Source organism: Mastigoproctus giganteus, chromosome 2 (assembly GCF_048544385.1).
Source record: "Mastigoproctus giganteus isolate SK-2022 chromosome 2, ASM4854438v1, whole genome shotgun sequence".
In the NCBI taxonomy this organism is placed as follows: domain Eukaryota; kingdom Metazoa; phylum Arthropoda; class Arachnida; order Uropygi; family Thelyphonidae; genus Mastigoproctus; species Mastigoproctus giganteus.
In genome coordinates this window covers 229401847-229423071 of record NC_143576.1, presented here as the reverse complement: position 1 = coordinate 229423071, position 21225 = coordinate 229401847, and the positions used below count along the sequence as shown (strand labels likewise).

The 21225-nt window shown below is 38.2% G+C and overlaps 1 protein-coding gene across 1 annotated transcript in view; it reads left to right on the top strand.

Moving 5' to 3' along the window:
* Window positions 1–21225, top strand: part of LOC150090222 (uncharacterized) — a 536661-nt gene that overhangs the window by 463167 nt on the left and 52269 nt on the right. Inside the window, exons 13-14 of the mRNA XM_090390210.1 lie at window positions 2825–3047; window positions 18990–19067. Of these exons, the coding sequence (XP_090246336.1) occupies window positions 2825–3047; window positions 18990–19067 (301 nt within the window). The remainder of the gene's footprint in view (window positions 1–2824; window positions 3048–18989; window positions 19068–21225) is intronic.

Sequence of the window (21225 nt, the reverse complement as noted above, 5' to 3'; positions counted from 1 at the left end):
CACCGTTGTGTGTGGCACAAGCAACACAAGTCCATGGACCCATCATGCATGGTGCCTACTATCCAAGCAGCTGGCCATGGCTGTTCAAAAAGAGCTCATTTTGCTAGCAAGAGCTAACTCTTGGTGCATATCTTTCATTGGTGAGGTTTACCAATAGCTATTGGGAGACCACGTGCACCCTGCCATGTTTTATTTTTTCCTGAAAAGAAATGGGATCTTCCAAGACTATAATGTGCCAAGTCATCAGGCCACTACTTTGCACAAGTGGTTTGAGGAATGCAGTGAAGATATCACCCATCTTGACTGGCCTCTATACTTTTCTGAACTCAATCCAATTGAACACCTGTGGGATGTTTTGGAGTGGGAGATGTTGTGTATGGACATGCCCATGGACTGTCATCTATTCCGACACCGTGAAAGTCTTTCAGTTAGCATGGCTGCAGATCCCTACAGACATCTAGTGGAGTCAGTGCCTAGGTGAATAGTGGTTTTTAACCAAGTGAACAGTGGCCCAATATGCTATTAGGTAGGTGGTCATAATTCAGTGATCACAGTGTAATTAAGTATACTTAAGTATCTCTTAAGTGTATTTTGGAATGTATGCTTGACCTTTTCTGTGGGATATTGGGTGTGGGGAATGAAATACAGTATTTTGGCAAATGTAACACCCAAGTACTTATGAGTGTTTCTATACCTTATGGCTTTATTGTAATATCTGATGGATGGTGTCCATTCTTCCTTTTGATGGCATCTGGCAAGCTTGTGTGTGGAAATGTGGAGTGTCTGCATTGCGTTCTACAGAGGTGTAGCTAGGTTTTTGGCACCCTTGGCAAATTCCTGGTTATGCTCCTTTTTCGTTTGGATAATTGCTAAAATCGTAATAAATAATAATAAGTACAGTTGGACCTCTGTTTAATGAACAGAGTATGATAGGCAGCCCGGTGCACCTCCCAGTGGTGGTGGTGGTAGGCAAAGCAGAGTCCCACTAGGGGTTCCTGCAGCCAAGCAGCCAGAGACAGTGATAAACATAGCAGTATCCTGACGCAACCAGACATTAAACTTTTCTGGCTTTTACAGAGATTCTATACTTCTTCACAAAGTACTATGGTGCAGATGTGGGAAACTACCAGTGGCACTTTCGTTGTCACTTTCAAGTTTGGAGTGGCATATTGTAAACCAGTTTTGTAAACTGGCGGAATGTTTTTTTTTTTTTTTTTAAATCTCCTCTTTATGCAGTCTTTCTACCAGTAACGATGTCCGGTTTTTTCTTTGGTGGCATGTCTAAAATTTATTGGGCTTTTGTTGTTTTATTTAAATTATAAATCACAATATTCATGATTACCTGTTTATATAGCAAGCACAAAAACACTACACACATTATTTATAACCTCTAACTTATTCAGTATTCGCAATTCACACATTGTGTATTCACATACACAATGTGTGAATTGCAAACTGTTATGCAGTCGAGCATGCGCTGATGAAGCAGTCATTTGATCGGACCCTTCAAAGTTTGGTTCTGGAAGGCAAATAGATCTAAGCTGCTATGCAGTATGTTTGTTTGTTGTTTGTTATTTGGTTTTTAGGAGCATTAGCAACTAAGGCCATATTGCTCTGGGATATGCGGTGGTCATTCCATGACCTTTCCGCATCCTCCGTATTTGGTGGTCACGGGCTTGAACCCCGGTCTAATCAAGAAGCGTGTGCTATGCGCTGCTTCACCCCGCCCTCTGCTCTCATCCTAATGCGACATCATCTAAGAGTGAATTTCGACAGCTAGCCTCGTGTTTCGAAATAGCTTGACACATAAGTGATGTGGCCTGTCAGTGCGTCCTGATACCAGCACCCTTGGCACCTGCCAAGGCGTTCCTATGCTATTGGGGTCCTGTTTCCAGTTCTACCAGAATGGTATTGGAGGTTTCCTCAAGTTTCACTCTGGATTGCTTGACCAAAAGGACCAATAAGTCATCTGTATAGGATAAACTCAACTTTGGGAAAAGGCTTCTCCAATCATGTGTAAAATAGAATGTTTCATCAAAGGGGCCCCCGGACAAAAGCCCTGCAAATCTGTTGCCAACCTGTTAATATGTTGCCATTTGGCCTTTACTAATTAAGCTTACCTTGAAGTAATGCATGATTAATCTGTATATATTTTAATATACAGATAACTTTGCATGCATGTCACAAATAGCATATACAGTAAAACCTGATCCAAGGAAAACCATCCTTGATAGTTTTTTCCCAAGCCAATGCATTCTGACTTCCCTGAGCTTTTTGCTTTGTCTGGGGCATGATTTTAGTTTAATTTTCAATTAAAAAAATGCAGCAAATGTCATTGAGCTTCTTTATGTGATTATATATTTCATTGATAACTGATTGGGAATTTGTTCTTAATTGTAATTTCTTTTTGCACTTAAATTACTTCTAACATTTTTAATACTCTTCGTCCCCCCAACTGCTAAGCTTTTATTATTATTTTTTGCCCTACACGACAACTACCTTATGTTTTCTTGTGAACACATGTAAAGTATTTGACAATATAGCCTCTTTAAATAAACAAATGAATGACTTTTTATGGAAAGTAAAGATGGTTCTGCACAAATCATCAAGAAGGAAGAAAATACCCAAACTTCCTTCAAGAAGGAAATCTGGGTATTGAGACAAAAATAGACAGACTTCCTTCAAGAAGGAAGTCTATCTATTTTCAGTGTACTGTAACTTTAAGATTAAGTTAGATTTTGAAAGTGTCATTTAATGTGTAGTCTTATCATCTGTAGAATGCAGAATATGAAGCTTATATATAATTTGTTTTATAATTATCCAGAAACCTGGAAAATGGTGTGCAATGCATGTACGTATTGCTTGGGAGATATACAATCATCAGCAAAAGCAGAAGAGAGTAGAAGTTCATAAATCAGGATTACCACTGTCTGCTGCCACAGTCAAACCACCGTCAGATTCCTTACATCCAGCTGGTCATATATTTACCTCACTTCCAAGGTCTCATGATTTATCACCATTTTCTACTACACTCCTTGGAACAACAGGTAATTAAAAAATATTATTATTTTTTTTTTTTTAAAGTAGAATGCTGAATTAAGTATTTCTTTTCAGATTGTAGTCCTTCATGACAGTATATTGAGTTTGATGCTCATCATACCTCTTTGAAGTGGTGTAGGTTTAACATATATATATATTAAAACATATAGAGGGTGATTCATTACCAGTGCGACAAACTTGCAGGAGGTATAGGGGGCACAAAAACGAATTGGAATCACATAACATTGCAGGGTCCAAAATGCCTTCGTCGTGCGGTAAAGGACGTTGAATGGGAGGTCACGTGAACAGCGATCCCGCTGGAAGTCAGCATTTGCGAACCGGTTCCCGAGGCAGTAGGATGGACGAGTATTCAAACGTTGAACTGGCCGACATGCACCTCGCGTATGGAGCTGCGGACTGTAACGGGCGCGCCACTCTGCGCTTGTACCAGGAATGTTTCCCGCACAGGCGTGCTCCTCATCATACGATTTTCACAAGTGTGCACAGAAGGTTACGTGAGACTGGTTGTTTCACGAGAGGTACCATGAATTGAGAGCGAACGACGAGGACGCCAGACAATGAGGAGAATGTCCTACGTCTTGCAGAAGGCAATCCAAGTAGGAGTACTCGAGCAATAGGCCAACGATTGGGTATTTCCCAATCCACTGTATGGAGGATACTGTCAACAAACCAAATGAGTTCATACCATCTGCAACGCGTCCAATTATTGGAGCCTGTGGATTATCCACTCCGGAGGACTTTTGCTACTTGGTTTCTTCAACAGAAAGGGTTCGCAAATGCTGACTTCCAGCGGGATCGCTGTTCACGCGACCTCCCGTTCAATGTCCTCTACCGCATGATGAAGGTATTTCGAACCCTGCAATGCTATGTGATTCCGATTCATCTTTGTGCCCCCTACACCTCCTGCAAGTTTGTCGCACTGGTAGTGAATCACCCTATATGTATATTTTTTTTTTTTTTTAATAAATAAGACAGTTTTATATATATATAGGCAAATAGTTTAGATAAGTGTATGAGCAGGAGTGTGGGCCTGACAGGTGTAGCTACAATGAAAAAAAAATTAAAAGTGCCTGAAAAATAAAAGTAGATTACATAAAAAAATTATATTAATGGTACTTAATGCTGTAAGTCGTAAGATTTTAACTACATCATCAAGGGCAACAAGACTGGTGAAGGGATCAGAGGGGGGGGGGATGCTCTTATGAAGAAAGGCTTAAGTTCTGCAAGGTGATCTGATTGAGGTGTATAAGGCCTTGATTGGGTTGAGCACACTGAATTCTGATGGGATTCTTCCACTTGCTCAAATTACTAACCTGAGAGGGCATAAATTCAAATTGAGGAATGTCATTTGTAGGATAGATGTGCGGAAGTTTGCCTTTAGCCAGCAGGTGGTTGATTGGTGGAACAAACTTCCATCTGTCATTGTGGAAAATGATAGGTTAAATAAATTCAAGAAGGAACTGGACAAACTTGTAGAGGAAATGGATGTGTGTGTGTTTTTTTTTTTTTTTTGGCTGATGCTACATAAGCACATACACTTGCTTTCTTGCATCACGAGCCTCTACTACAATATGCACAATTTTGCTACTACAATATGACATTGAAGCCTATGATATAAGCTGGTCTGTAACCAAGTCACAAAGGAGATTAGGCAGGCAAAGGCAGATTATGAGAAATCTTTGGCAAAGGATGCAAAGAAAAACAGCAAAGAGTTCTTTACCTATATAAACTCAAGAAGCAAAGGGATGAATTAGATTGGTCCACTTAATATTGATGGTTCAACTGTTGATGATCCTGCTCAGTTGGCTAACACACTATATGAGTATTTTGCATCTAAATTCACACACGAGGAGTTATTCAGAGAGGGGAATGCCAGAGGTGAATTAAACTCTGGCAGTGAGCTAGATGATTTCGTAATAACTGAGAGGAAAGTGGAGGAGAAATTGTTGAAGATAAAAATAAAAAAGGCACCTTGGGTGGATGAGATCTATCCAGTTATATTAAAGGAGGCAGCAAAGGAAGTAAGCAAACTCTTAGCCATAATTATGAGAGCTTCCTTGGACTCAGTGGAGGTACCCATGCACTGGAGGTGTGCAATTGTGACCCCAATTCACATAGGATCAAAGGGTGACACAAGTAATTATAGACCTGTTATTAATGGAGGGAAATTAATGGAGGCACTGGTTAAAGAAGCATTGCAGGGTCATCTGGACAAAGCTTCAGTTCTAGCTCGGACACAGCATGGTTTTGTTAAGGGGAAGTCTTGTCTGACCAGTTTGATTAGATACTATGATGTGGTCACAAAGGAACTGGATGCAAAGAACAATTTTGATATCATATATTTGGATCTTAGAAAGGCTTTTGATACTGTTGCACATGGAAGACTGCTGCACAAATTGGAGCAGTATGCCATTGGATGCAAATTGCTTCTATGGATAAAGGGATGGTTGAGTGGGAGAAGACAATAGAGTGTTGCTTCTATGGATAAAGGGATGGTTGAGTGGGAGAAGACAATAGAGTGGTAATCAATGGACACTGCTCTTCGTGGACTAATGTTATTAGTAGAGTCCCTCAGGGTTCAGTGTTGGGTCTATTGTTGTTTTCTGTATTTATACATGATATTGATGATGGTATATCAGGCTTAATGCCCAAGTTTTCAGACGATACGAAGGTTGGCAGTTTTGTTAAGGACACTAATGACAGTACGCTGCTGCAGCAGGATCTAGAACAGTTGAGCAGGTGGCCTGAGAGGTGGCAAATGAAGTTTAACATTGACAAATGTAAAGTACTACATATGGGAAACAGTAACCCCAGTGAAACGTATCAACTCTCTGGTACTACACTGACTGTGGTAGAGAATGAAAAGGACCTGGAGGTAATTGTGCAGGCAGATATGAAGTTTTATGAGCAGTGCATACGGTCCGCAAGAGTCGCTCATGGTGTCTTGTCAATGATATACAGGAATTTTTCTAGCAGGGATAAGGAGGAGGTGATTATTCCCTTGTATAAGGGAATAATCACCACAGACCACACCTTGAGTACTGTATACTGGTCTGGAGGCCTTATTTTAAGAAGGATGTAGAGCTGTTGGAAAGAGTACAGAAAAGGTCAACAAGATTAGTGAATGTAACGAAGGATTGCTCTTATGAAGAAAGGCTTAAGTTTTGCAGATTGCAGTATCTGGAAACTAGGCACCTGCGAAGTGATCTGATTGAAGTGTATAAAGCCTTGAATGGTTTGAGCATGCTCAATGCTGATGGGATTCTTCCTCTTGCTCAGAATAATCATCTGAGAAGGCATAAATTCAAATTGAGGAAAGACAGTTGTAGGATAGATGTGTGGAAATTTGCCTTTAGCCAGCGGGTAGTTGGTTGGTGGAACAGACTTCCATCTTTTGTTATGGAAGTTGATAGCCTAAATATAATAAATTTAAACCTGAGCTGGACAGGTATTTGGAACGAACGGAGGGGTGAAATGGGAGTGGTTTTTTTTTTTTTTTTTTTTTTTGGCTGATGCTGCATAAGCTTTCTTTCTTGCATCGTATGCCTCTGCTAATGCTAATGCTAATTCAAATCTTGATGAGAGACCAAGAAATGTACAGGCTTGTTTTCTTATGAAAGGTGGGCAGTTCATATTTCCTTTCTTTAATAAATAAAAAGAAACTGAAATAATGGCAAGAATTTCAGAAATAGAAATAAATTTCAATTTCTAAATTTTTTTCCCAAGCTTATCTGAATTTTCTTGCAAAACACTGGTCAGGAAAGGCTGTTATATATTATTCTCACCAGTTTGCATGTTATAGTCTAACTTAAGGAAAAATAAATACCATAGAATGGTTTATGCTAGTAGAAACTCTCAATGAATGAGAAATTTGATGAATATGCCTTGGTGTCAATAATACTTAAATTTTAGATGAATGAGCCTTGGAGATAATACTTAAATTTTAAATGAATGAGCTTAGTATATAAAATACTAGATGTATATAAATATATATACATCTAATATATATAATATGTTATATTGTATAATGACTTTTCACTAATAACACCCATGCTCCTAGTCAACAGGTTGTATAGGGGTAAATTTTTTTGGTGCCAAGAAACTAATATTAATAATAATGATAATAAAAAGGCTATTCATTCTTTCAAACTGCTACATTGAAAATGCCAAAAATTCATGCATTTTCTGCCTTCAGATCAGCCTAATTCTGTTTCTTCTTCCAAACTCCCCCACCATCAAATTTTTATTTTTCTATGATTAACAGAAATTAAAAGTAATAATAACTAATTAATTTTATGGTATATATACTTTATAATGTAATATTTCCTGAACTCTGCAATACTTTACTTATTTCCTCCTGAATTTTTATGATAACATGTATTTCTCATATCTTCTATGATTAATAAAATAAAAAATAGTAATCATTCATTATTTACATTTAGCAAACTGATAACAGAAAAAAAGCAGCTCTTCAAAAAAAAAAAAAAAAAAAAAAACCACCCAGCAATCACTTTCATATTCACACTGTTTAAACTAAGAATTTTTCCTCACTGCATATCCATCATATTGGCTGTTCATTTAGATGTACAGGCAGCCAGGGAAGCAGCTTAGCTGAAAAATATTAGTAAGCTAGCAGCATAGTGATGCAATGTAGAATGAATGAAAGAGTGTATAAAACTGAGTGAATGAGCTGGGCATTGAATGATAGAGTGAAATAGGAAATGTGGTAAAAGGGAATGAATGTTAGTTTTGTTGAAAGAGAGAGAGAGAGAGAGAGAGAGAGAGTGACCCAGCAAGGGAGAGAGAGAGAGAGAGAGAGAGAGAGAGTGTTTTGGTAAATGGGAGTGAGTGAAGGAATGAATGAAATTGGCTGCAAGAATACATAGTTAACAATATATTTATTAGAAATACTAAAAGAATCTGAACTATATACCAACCGCCTCCCCCTCGGGGCTTGCAAGATCTGCAGCTGGGGCTGCACTTTAGTAAGTTGAAGTGCCCAGGGAGAGATGTGCAGTAAAAAAGAATGAGACAAATGCCATCAGAATAAATGAGAGCTATGTCTGTGAGTGTGAAAGGGTGCACACCACATATTGATTAATATAAGTATTTACTAACCCTTAGTCTTTAGCCACTTACTTTTAATTATTAGATATTTAATATAGTAATTACGCTACACACCATTGCATTCCCCCAGTGTGAGAAAGAACATGGATGTGTGGGGGAGGGAGAAATTTATAACCTAACAAAAAATGTAAAAAAAAAAAACACAATAGCAGTATAAAATATAAGAAAAAATTATAAAACCAGAATGAAAGCAGACAGTGAATGATGATTGTGAGTGGTAGAATACATAGTTAACAATATATTTATTAGAAATACTAAAAAAAAAAAAAAAAAAAGTAACGTGCAGCCATTATCAACCCACTGCAGGAAGCCTCCTCAACAATTCATGCTGAGGGAAATGGACCATAATCTGCCACGCTGGTCCAGTGCGGGTTGGCAGATCGACTGTATTTGGCAGTCAGGGGCTTGAACCCCGGTCTACTCAAAGAGCGTGTGCTACTGCACTCCCGCTCCTGCCCACTCGGCTACGGAGGCAACAGAGTCTCAACTATATGCCAACCCCCCCCCCTCCTCCAGCTTGCAAGATCTGCAGCTGGGGCTGCACTTTAGTAAGTTGAAGTGCAATGGGCAGATGGCCATCTATCTATTAGAGTTAAGTTGTTTCATGCAGATAGATGGAACACATGGTTAGGGCAATAAGCACGTTATGCATTTTCAAAAAGCAAGTGATAATAACCTAAAAAGCAAGTGATAATAACTCCACATTCACTTTGTTATCACATTGTCCCATTTACTTTTACATATTCCTGATCAGAAATTGACCATGCAGGAGAAATGTCACGAGCAACACAGAGAGTGGTGTTTGACCCTTAATCTATATACCACTATGGCATGATCTGCCTCTCGTAATACTCAATTTTTTTATTTCCAGTAAACTATTGAAGATATTAATAATGTTTCTGGGGTGAGCTGGGATTGAGGACAAGAAAAGATGAACAAGGCTAGATTTCAGGTTTAGTTAGATATCATGAGTTTATTCTTTGAAATTTTTCCCCCCTGTTGTTTGGTTTATAAAGTTTGATTACATGAAACTTTCAGGTAAGGTTTTGCATTACTTCATCAGTCTTCTCACTCACTCTCTCTCTCTCTCTCTCTCTCTCTATATATATATATATACACATAAGGCACATGATGTAAGAAAGCAAGCTTATATAGCATCAGCCAAAAGAAAAAAGAAAAACATACACCCTTCTCATTTCACCCATTCGCTTGCTCCAAATGTTTGTCTAGTTCTACCTTTAATCTGTTTAAGCTATCAACTTCTACAATGACAGATGGAAGTTTGTTTCAGCAATCAACCAGCCGCTGGCTAAAGGCAAACTTCCGGACATCTATCCTATCTAACTGTCTTTCCTCAATTTGAATTTATACCCTCTCAGGTGATTATTCTGAGCAAGAGGAAAAATTCCATCACCATTGAGCGTGCTGAAACCACTCAAGACTTTATACAGCTCAATCAGATCATCTTGCAGGTGCCTAGTCTCCAGACACTGTAATTTGCAAAATTTAAGCCTTTCTTCATAAGAGCAACCCTTTGTTCCATTCACTAATCTTGTTGCCCTTCTCTGTACTAGTTCCAGCAGCTCTACATCTTTCTTGAAATGAGGCCTCCAGACCTGTATACAGTACTCAAGATGTGGCCTGACTATTGCCTTATACAAGGGGATAATTGCCTCCTTATCCCTGCTAGAAAAATTCCTGTATATCATTGACAAGACACCATTAGCTACCCTTGCAGACCATCTTCACTATTAAGAAAAATTCATATCTGCCTGCACAATTACCCCCAGGTCCTTTTCGCTCTCTACCACTGTCAGTGTAGTACCACACAGTTGATACATTACACTGGGGTTACTGCTTCCCCTATGCAGTACTTTATATTTGTCATGTTCAACTTCAGTTGCCACCTGCTCAACTTTTCTAGATCCTGTTGCAGCAGCATGCTGTCATTAACAAACCTGCTGATCTTCGTATCGTCTGCAAACTTGGACTTTAACCTGATATACCATCATTAATAAATACAGAAAACAACAATGGACCTAACACTAAACCCTGACGAACTCCACTAATAACATTAGTCCATGAAAAGCAATGTCCATTGATTACCACTCTCTGTCTTCTCCCACTCAACCATCCCTTTATCCATAATAGCAGTTTGTCTCCAATGCCACACTGCTCCAATTTGTGCAGCAGTCTTCCATGTGCAACAGTATCAAAAGCCTTTCTAAGATCCAAATATATGATATCAAAATTGTTCTTTGCATCCAGTTCCTTTGTGACCACATCATAATATCCAATCAAATTGGTCAGACAAGACTTCCCCTTAACAAATCCATGCTGTGTCCGAGCTATAACTGAAGTTTTGTCCAGATGATCCTGTAATGCTTCTTTAACCAGTGCCTCCATTAATTTCCCTGGAACAGAAGTTAATCTAACAGGCCTGTAATTACCTATGCCTCCCTTTGATCCTCCTTTGTGGATTGGAGTCACATTTGCACATCTCTAGTCCATGGGTACCTTCCTTTGCTGCCTCCTTTAATATAACTAGATAGATTCCATCCACCCCAGGTGCTTTTTGTGTTTATCTTCAACAATTTCTTCTCCACTTGACTCTCAGTTATTACAATTATCTACCTTACTCTCTGAGTTTTATACACCTCTGGCATTCCCCTCCCTGAATAACCCCTGATGTGTGAATGTAGATGCAAAATATTCATTTAGTTTGTTAGCTATCTGAGCAGGATCATCAACAGTTGAACCATCGATATCAAGTGGACCAATCTGATTCATCCCCTTTCTTCTAGAGTTTACATAAGTAAAGAACTCTTTGCTGTTTTTCATTGTATCCTTTGCTAAAGATTTCTCGTAGTAGTAGTAGTGGCATGTGATGCAAAAAAGCAAGTGTATGAGCTTATGCAGCATCAGCCAAAAAAAAAAAAATCACACCATTCCCTCCAAATGCCTGTCCAGTTCCTCCTTAAATTTATTTAACCTGTCCACTTCCACAACAACACATGGAAGTTTGTTCCAGCAATTAACCACCCGCTAGCCAAAGGCAAATTTCCGCACATCTATTCTACATCTGTCTTTTCTTAATTTGAATTTATGCCCCCTTAGGTTCATAATCTGAACAAGTGGAAGGATCTCATCAGAGTTCAGCATGCTCAACCCATTCAAGGCTTTATACACCTCAATCAGTTCACCGCGCAGGTGCCTAGTCTCCAGCCACTGCAATTTGCAGAACTTAAGCCTCTCTTGGTAAGAGGATCCCTTCATTCCCCTCACCAATCTTGTTGCTCTTCTCTGTACACGCTCACGTAAATCTACATTCTTCCTAAAATGAGGCCTCCAGACCTGTACGCAGTACTCAAGGCGTGGGCTGACCATTGCCTTATACAGAGGGACAATCACCTCCTTCTCCCTGCTAGCAAAATCGCTATATATCATTGACAAAACCCCATGACCTGCCCTGGCAGCCTGTCTGCATTGCTCAGAAAACTTCATATCTGACTGCACAATTACCCCCAGGTCTTTTTCATTTTCTACCACCTTAAGTATAGTACCACACAGTTGGTACGTGTCTCTGGGGTTACTTCTACCCATATGCAGTACTTTGCATTTGTCAAGGTTAAACTTCAGTTGCCACTTCTTAGCCCATCTGCCCAAATTATCTAGATCCTGTTGCAGTAGCACACTGCCATTACTGTCATTAACAACCCTGTCAACCTTTGTATCATCTGCAAACTTCGACATTAAGCCTGATATACTTTCATCAATATCATTGATAATTATACAAAACAACAGTGGACCTAACACCGAACCCTGTGGGACTCCACTAATAACATTAGTCCACGAAGAGCAGCACCCATTGATTACCACCCTCTGCCTTCTCCAACTTAACCATCCTTTTATCCATTGTAGCAACTTACCCTTAATACCATTCTGCTGCAATTTGTACAATCGTCTTACATGCGCAACAGTGTCAAAAGCTTTCCTGAAATCCAAATATATGATATCAAAATTATTTTTTGCATCCAGTTCCTTTGTAACCACATCATAATATCTTATCAAATTTGTCAGACAAGACTTTCCCTTAACAAACCCATGCTGTGTCTGAATTATTGCTGCAGTCTTGTCTAGATGATCCTGCAATGCATCTTTAACCAGTGACTCCATTATTTTACCCGGAACAGAAGTTAAACTAACTGGTCTGTAATTACTTGTGTCTCCCTTCGAACCCCCTTTGTGAATTGGGGATACATTTGCACATCTCCAGTCCGTGGGAACCCTCCCCTGAGTCCAAGGATGCTCTCATAATTATGGCTAAGGGTTTGCTTAGTTGCTTTGCCGCCTCCTTTAATATAACTGGATAGATCCAATCCACCCCAGGTGCCTTTCTTATGTTTAACTTTAACAATTTCTTCTCCACTTTGCTTTCAGTTATTACAAAATCATTAAGTATCCTGCTATAATTTGATAACCTGCCATTTTCAACCCTTAATAATTCCTCATGTGTGAATGTAGATGCAGAATACTCATTCAGTTTGTTTGCTATCTGAGCAGGATCATCAACAGTCGAACCATCGATGTCAAGTGGACCAATCAGATTCATCCCCTTCCTTTTAGAGTTTATATAAGTAAAGAAATCCTTGCTGTTTTTCTTGGCATCTTTTGCCAACGATTTCTCGTAATCTGCCTTCGCCTGCCTAACCTCCTTTGTGACCTGATTACAGACTACCTTATATCTGCCATAGGCTTCTGAGTTGCTTGATAATTTATATGCATCCCATGCATTTTCTTCTCTGTTACAAGTCTCATTATTCATTAGATAACCATTTAGGCCTAAACTCCGAACAATATTTCTTAATAGGTATGAAACCTTTAGTAGCATCCACGATTAATTCCTTGATTGCTTCCCACTTAGAATTTTCTGTTGGTAACATCGTTAGTTGATCCCACTGTACAGAATTTAAAAACTGTCGGAGACCACTGTATTCACCTTTATGGAAACAAAAACCCTTTCCTTTACCCCTAATGGTAATTAAATCTTTAAGTAAATCCCACATCAGTACACTGTGATCACTGCCACCTAGTGGTTCCTTTATCTGCAAATTCTTAATACACGAATGATCACTGCTGATAACCAGATCAAGAGTATTACTTTCTCTGGTTGCCTGTCGAACATGCTGCTGCAGAAAACAATCATCCAATAAATCCACAAAAGTCTGACTAGTGTGTGAGTGAACAACCCACAAGTTCCAGTCAATATCTGGGAAGTTAAAATCCCCCATTATAAGACATTCCGATTTACTAGCCCACTCTCTTTCTCTGTACAATTGTTCATTGTACTCAGTCGAGTCATTAAGCCTATAACACACTAATACTCTTATTTTTGCTTTTGCAGTGCTTATGTCACACCAAACTGACTCAGCAGTGCACTGTTCATCTATATCAACTGGATGCACTTCTTTTGATTTTATGTGTTTCTTAATTAACAGCATAACACCTCCTCCCTTTCTATCCTGTCTATCCTTTCTGTACACATTGTACTCCCCAAATTCCAGTTCAGCATTCCTTATATCTGTGTGACACCACGTCTCTGCTATCCCAACAATATCCCCCTTTGATGTCTTGACCAACACTTCAAATTCATCAAATTTATTTTCTATACTTCTAGCATTGGTATACATGCAAGCATACATGCTCTTACTGCTATTCCTAGTTACCCTAACACATCCCATATATCCACCTATTTCAGCATGACTGCCATCCGTCCCTAAAACCCCCAACACCCCCACGCTCCAGGTCGCTACTTATTCTAATGGAAGTTGTGCAAGACTCACCTTCACCTCTGCCTACGGCTACTGTTAATCTATTAGTCCTTGTATCCCCCCCCCAAGCTATCTGTTTTCCGACCCACCTAACACTGCCTCGATAGCATCAGCAAATATTCTTGCACCCTTTCTATTTAAGTGTATCCCATCCCTATAGAAGCAGTCTCTCCTGTTAACAAGTACAGTCCAGGCTGAAAAAAATTCTACCCCCTGAGCCTTGCACATTCTTTCCAGGGCCGAATTGATCGACAAGGCTCTCATCATATACTCCCTCCTATCGTGTCTGGGCAGAATTGCAGACACTTTCAAATTCAACCCTAATTCTCGGCTTTTGTTCAACAGTGGACTGTACTTGTTAAGTAATTCTGCCGGTCTCCTACTCCTAATATCATTAGTGCCAACGTGTACAACTATATCACCTTTTGTGCCCTTAAAAGATGATATCCGCTCTACAACGTCATCAACCTTTGCCCCTGGCAGACATACCCCGGTCCTATTCCACCTATCCTTTTTACAAAGCATGTTTCCCGTTTCCCTGACAATAGAGTCACCAAAAACTACTAGTTCCTGTGGGACCAGCGCATTCTGCTTTGGTGGTTGCTGCTATGTTGCGTGATGACCAAGTGGAAGCTCTGGCGTTGATGTGGGCAGCTGAGAGCCTGATGGGCCCCTCAATTTAGATCTTTCGAGGGCATCCACCCTGTCCTTCAAACTCTCATATAGGCCTATTACAACGCTGGGTTGTCGCCTGATTTCCTTACACTCCTTACATCGCGCACACACAAAGACATCCCCCATGGCAATATCACGTTCCGTTCCAGAGAGTTCGGCAAACATTTGACAAGTCGCACATTTTTTTAGGCTCTGATGCGTTGGAGAATCGCCCCCCTCAGTTCTCCCCCGAGTCACAGCACTCCTGCCACATTGTGCCCATTGCTTTGCTGCTCTAGTTTGGGGCATGATACTTTAAATTAATAAAATCAATAAATTAAATTAATTAAATGTCAGTACTACGCTATATAATAGAAACAGTGAAGCATATTACTCTATAAATTATACATTAGAGCTACCTAACTACCTCAATTAAAAATTTGAATTCCCTACCACTATATACAAAAACAATGGCTGCAAGATTCGAATGAAATAACGGTTTTACGTATATTAAGTATTACGTATATCTACAAAAACTGTTTATCTAAATTAAAATAAAAATAACCAGCGTAACTATAACTATAAGACTACGTATTAAGTACAATATAAAATAACAATTATGTAAATAAAAAGGCAAACACTTATCATTTTTTCGGAGCCTGCAACTCACAGCTGTAATTTTTAAAGAGAGTCAGTGCCCTCTTTTTAATCTGCCTTTCGCCTGCCTAACCTTATCTGTGACATGGTTACAGACCAGCTTTTATCTATCATAGGCTTCCATGTCACCTGTTAATTTATATGTATCACATGCATTTTTCGTCTCTGCCACATGTCTCATTAGTTCGTCTGACATCCATTTAGACCTAAATCTTGAATAATATTTCTTTGTTGGTATGAAAAGCCTAGTAGCTTCCAAGGTTAAATCTTTGAATGCTTCCCATTTTGAATTTGTTGTTGGTAACATCATCAGTTGGTCCCACCGTATAGAATTTAAATACTGTCTCAGACCACCGTAGTCACTTTTACGAAAGCAAAACCCATTCCCTTTACACCTGATGGTAGTTACCTCTTTGAGTAAATCCCACTTGAGCACACTGTGATCACTACCACCTAGTGGTTCCTTTATCTGCAGATTCTTAATGCATGAAGAATCACTACTGATAATCAGATCAAGAGTATTACTCCCTCCAGTTGCCTCCCGAACATGCTGATGTAGAAAACAATCATCCAATAAATCCACAAAAGTCTTGCTAGTGTGTGAGTTACAGCCCACCAATTCCCGTCAATATCTGGGAAATTAAAATCTCCCATTATAAGACTCGCCAATTTACTGGTCCACTCTATTTCTCTGCACAATTGTTCATTATACTCATCAGATTCATTAGGCTTATAACACACACCTACTCTCATTTTTCCTTTCCCAGTGCTTATGTCACACCAAACAGACTCAACATTGCATTGTCCACCAACATCAATTGGATGCACTTCTTAGATTTTATGTGTTTTTTTAACTAATAGCATAACCCCTCCTCCCTTCCTCTCCTGTCTATCCTTTCTGTACATATTGTACTCCCCAAATTCCAGTTCTGCTTTTCGTATATCTGTGTTACACCATGTTTCTCATATCCCAACAATATCTGCCTTTGATCAACACCTCAAATTCGTCAAATTTATTTACCAGACTTCTAGCATTGGTGTACATGCACCTGTTCCTATTCTTAGCTACTCTAACACAACCCATGTGTTTGGGTAGCTAAGAAACCCTTGTACTGCAATGACTCCCAGCAGTCTCTGAAATCCCCTCCCGAACATGCTGCTGTAGAAAACAATCATCCAATAAATCCACAAAAGCCTTGCTAGTGTGTGAGTGACCAACCCACAAATTCCAGTCAGTATGTGGGAAATTAAAATCCCCCATTATAAGACACTCTGATTTACTGGCCCCACTCTGTTTCTCTTTACAGTTGTTTATACTCACCAGAGTCATTAGGTCTATAACACACTCCTACTCTCAATTTTGCTTTCCCTGTGCTTATGTCACACCAAGCTGACTCAACATTACACTGTCCATCTATGTCAACTGGATGCACTTCCTTAGATTTATGTGTTTCCTAACTAACAACCTCCTCCCTTCCTATTCTGTCTATCCTTCCTGTACTTATTGTACTCCCCAAATTGCAGTTCTTCATTCCTTATATCTGTTATCCCAACAATATCTGCCTTTGAAGTTTTGACCAACACCCCAAATTCGTCAAATTTATTTACCAAACTCCTAGCATTGGTGTACACACAAGTATACATGCACCTGTTCGTATTCTTAGCTATCCTAACACAGCCCATGTATTTACTTGTTCCGCAATCACTCCCAGCAGTCTCTGGAATCCCCTGCACCTTGTTTTCCAGACTGCTGCTCATTTCAATAGAAGCAGTGCAAGAATCACTTTCACCTCTGCCAGCAGCTACTGTTAATCTATTACTCTGTGTATCCTCACAAGCTAGCAGTTTTCTGACTCACCTAACTCTGTCTCGATACAGTCTCTCCAGGGCTGAATTGATTGAGGGTTTGGGCAGAATTGCAGACACTTTCAAATTCAACCCTAACTTACGACTTTTTTTAACATTGACCTGTACTTGTTATATATATAACAAGTACAGGTCAATATATATAACAAGTACAGGTAAATAACCTGTATTTGTTATATATATAACAAATACAGGTTATATATATAACAAGTACAGGTAAAATATATATGTACAGTATAATGTAAAATCCACCTGCCACTATTGTTAATAGTTAAGCACAGCTTAAGTATCCATGAAGTGGACAATTACATGTCTACATTTAAAAGTGGACAGTTATGCATTCACAGTTAAGTGCAGATATTATATAGTCTACACTGCACCAAGCATGAGGTGAAAAACCAGTGCATTGTTTCAGCACATGTTATTTATTGGTTAAACAGGTACTATTTTTCTTTATATTTTATGAATCTGTCCAGATATCTGTTTTGTCAGTTTTAGCATATGATAAGAAAATTTTACCAGTTCCTTCTCAGTTCACAAGTTGTGTTAGTGAAATAGCTATTTTATTTATTTATATATTTTTTTTATTTATAGTATATCAGGTTAGGCTAAGATTTTTCCAAGTAATTATGCATCAAAGAAGTTAATTGACTGAAGAAGTGTGTCAGAGTGCCATTGCGCTTCTATCAGAAGAGTAGTTTTCTAACAAAGCTGTGAAGGAATTAATTTTCATATAATCAAACGCAGGGGCTCACATTTGGCAAGTATGGGCTTGACACACCCAGGGTCCTGTCCTGAGCTGCATATCATCATTATTCTTTCTCTTGGTGATTCCCTTCTAGTTCTCTCTCTCTCTCTCTCTCTCTCAGGGTAACTCAGAAAATTTTTTTTTTTTTTGGCTGGTGCAGCATAAGCCTCAGGCTTCCTTGCGCCATATGGCTAATAATAATAATAATAATAATCAGGAAATTTCTTGTGTAGCAGCCTCAGTTTTTCTAGTGTATTTTGGTGGCACTCCGTATAGAATAATGCCTTAACTACAAGTATGTAAATAAATATATTAGCATTCGCATTAGTAGAGGCATTTGATGCAAGAAAGCAAGCTTATGCAGTATCAGCCAAAAAAAAAAAAAAAAAACCCACTTCAACTTCACCCCTCTGTTCGTTCAAAATACCTGTCCAGCTGAGCCTTAAACTTATTTAGGCTATCAACCTCCACCACAAGGGATGGAAGTCTGTTCCACCAACCAACCACCCGCTGGCTAAAGGCAAATTTCCGCACGTCTATCCTACATCTGTCTTTCCTCAATTTGAATTTATGCCCTCTCAGGTGATTTTTCTGAGCTAGAGGAAGAATCCCATCAGCATTGAGCATGCTTAAACCATTCAAGGCTTTATACACCTCTATCAGATCACCTCGCTGGTGCCTAGTCTCCAGACACTGTAATTTGCAAAACTTAAGCCTTTCTTCGTAAGAGCACCCCTTTGTTCCATTCTAACGTGTTATATGGATTTGGAACTATCCCTTCTTGTACTTCATTCACTATATCACTCAATAATTACAAAAAAGAAAAAAAAAAATAAGCTAATATTTGCTGCTTTTCTTTTCAGGAATACCAATACAAATTTGTTTATTATAATATTATCATTTTTGAAAATCTGATATTATTAAGCGTATACCTCAGTAATATGATCAGTGGAGATTATACGCTGTATACAAGATTGTTCTGCAGTTTTGAAGTTACTACAAGAATTCCAAAAACCAATATAGTTTATTCTTCTTATTGTATTTAGCCTCTACACATCCCAGAGCTCCCTTCGAGTCATCTCCTCATCATAGTGGATTCTTGAATCCATCTCCTGCACATTTAGGTAAATTGATAAACTCTGATAAATTTTATAACAGATTGATGAAATCTGAGCTTTCTGTAATGATAAGATTGAGTTCCTAATTTTTTCAATTCTAGCAAATTATACAGAACTCAACATTGTTTCAGAACATCTTTCCATTCTGGATCACATGTACAGCAGTTCTTTTAAACTAAAACTTAAGAACTCTAAGGGAACTTGTTAAATATAATTAGACTTATGAGTTATAATTTGACTACAATTTGAACCTTGATCTTTTAATAATGTTTTTTAAACTGTCGTTAGAGATTGCTCTTCAATTTCCATATTATTTCTGTAACATGACTAGATGATTATTTTCTTTGTGATATTAAAATACGCTTAAAGCAGTGGTTAGATAGTTCATTTTGAACAGATATTCATAACACATATTCTGTTACAGCTTTTTTTTTTTTTTTGCACCGAGATTAAATTTGAAATTTATTTATCACTTTATTCTGGTTAACCTAGAACAAATTAAATATTGTGTTGTATTTGATAAATGTCTGTATTACCAGGGTTCTATAATGTAAAAAATAGAAAACTGTATTATTTGTCCCACTCCTAAAACTTAGATAGTTTAGTTTCATCAGTGTGTAAAATATAAAAATACATTGTTAACCTTAATGCTTTTCTATTTAAAATAAGTTATTGTATAAACACAACTGCTAAAATACAGTTGACCTTATTAATTGCTTTGCCATTAAAATTTTAACCTAAAAAAAAAAAAAAAAGGAAAACCTACACTAATAGAATTGTACTACATACAGGGAGTTTTTGTGAACTGTACTCAGATATAGCAAGAGTAGCGGTTTTTTTTTTTTTTTTTTTTTGACGTGAATAACGTCTATGCTGGGGATACCCTACGGTGATCACACTGACACGAAAAGTGAAACGTCTAACCACTGTTATATCTCCGAAACTAATAGACAATAGTATAAACAGTTTATACTTATTTTGTTGGGTATATATTATGCCGTCGACAAATATGCAAGAAACAATTAGAAATTTTGATATTTAATATAATTTTTTTCGAAAAAACTAAAACGTTCACATTTTGGTCATTTGCCATTGCACCTTGGTTACTTTCACTCTCAATAACTTCTAAACTATGATAGATAGACAAACAGTAAGTGACAAAATTGTTCAGTAGGAAACATAGTTTTTACATCTATAAATAGTTTCAATGTAACTCTTATGGTTCCCAAGTAATACTGATGCAAAGTTGAGAGAGTTGAAAAATTTGAGCATTTTCAAATTTGTTTTTGCAATATCTTGAAAACTATAAATGTTAGACAAAAACAGTAAGCAAGAAAAATTGTTGCCCCTCAAGAGCTCTACAAGGATATATAACTAGATTTCAAATCGGGTTTTTAGTTTTCAAGAGTTGCAGAACAACTCGTTACAGTAACTACTTCGTTCAGTTACTTCACATTTGTCAAGAAGTGTAGTGTTTCATTTAGTTAAGTTGTGATGATGCCGAAAGTTACATCAACTAAACGTGTTCAAAGATTTCGACAAAATCACAAATCTAACGTTGAAAACCAAGCACCAAAGTCGGTGGCAGAATGCAAGAGAGAGAGAGTTGTAAGCGTAAATGCGAGCAAGATCAATTAGAGGCAGATGTCTGGCCATCAACATCGAAAGGAACAGTGCAATCAGCGAATGAAGATCATCAAAAGTGTTATACGTTAGCTTCAAAAGAATTTGAAAGAACATTTTCGAACAACTCATTCAGGTATGTCTGCAGTGTTTGCGACAGACTGTGGTTGCAGAATGATTTGAGATTACCAAAGCCAAACCATATACAAATTCTTGAAGATGAATTTCCAGAATCAGAGAACGTGGCATTGTTTATGCTTTGCAATACATTCTTCACAAGTTTAGAATTGGGAAATGTACTGTCGTTATCCAAGTCCATCGGTTTTCACATATCATCCGTTTCCATCAAATTTGCCGCCGTTCGATTGTATAAGCAAACGGTTGGTTTCGACTTGATTGCAATTCATGCAGATTTGACATTTGCGATATGAAACTGGCAGTTATAGTATCATCAGACAAGTCATAAATGTTCCAGTCGATATGAATAATATGGTTAGAGTTGCTTGTGATTTAGACGATGATTATGCATTCAACATTCACA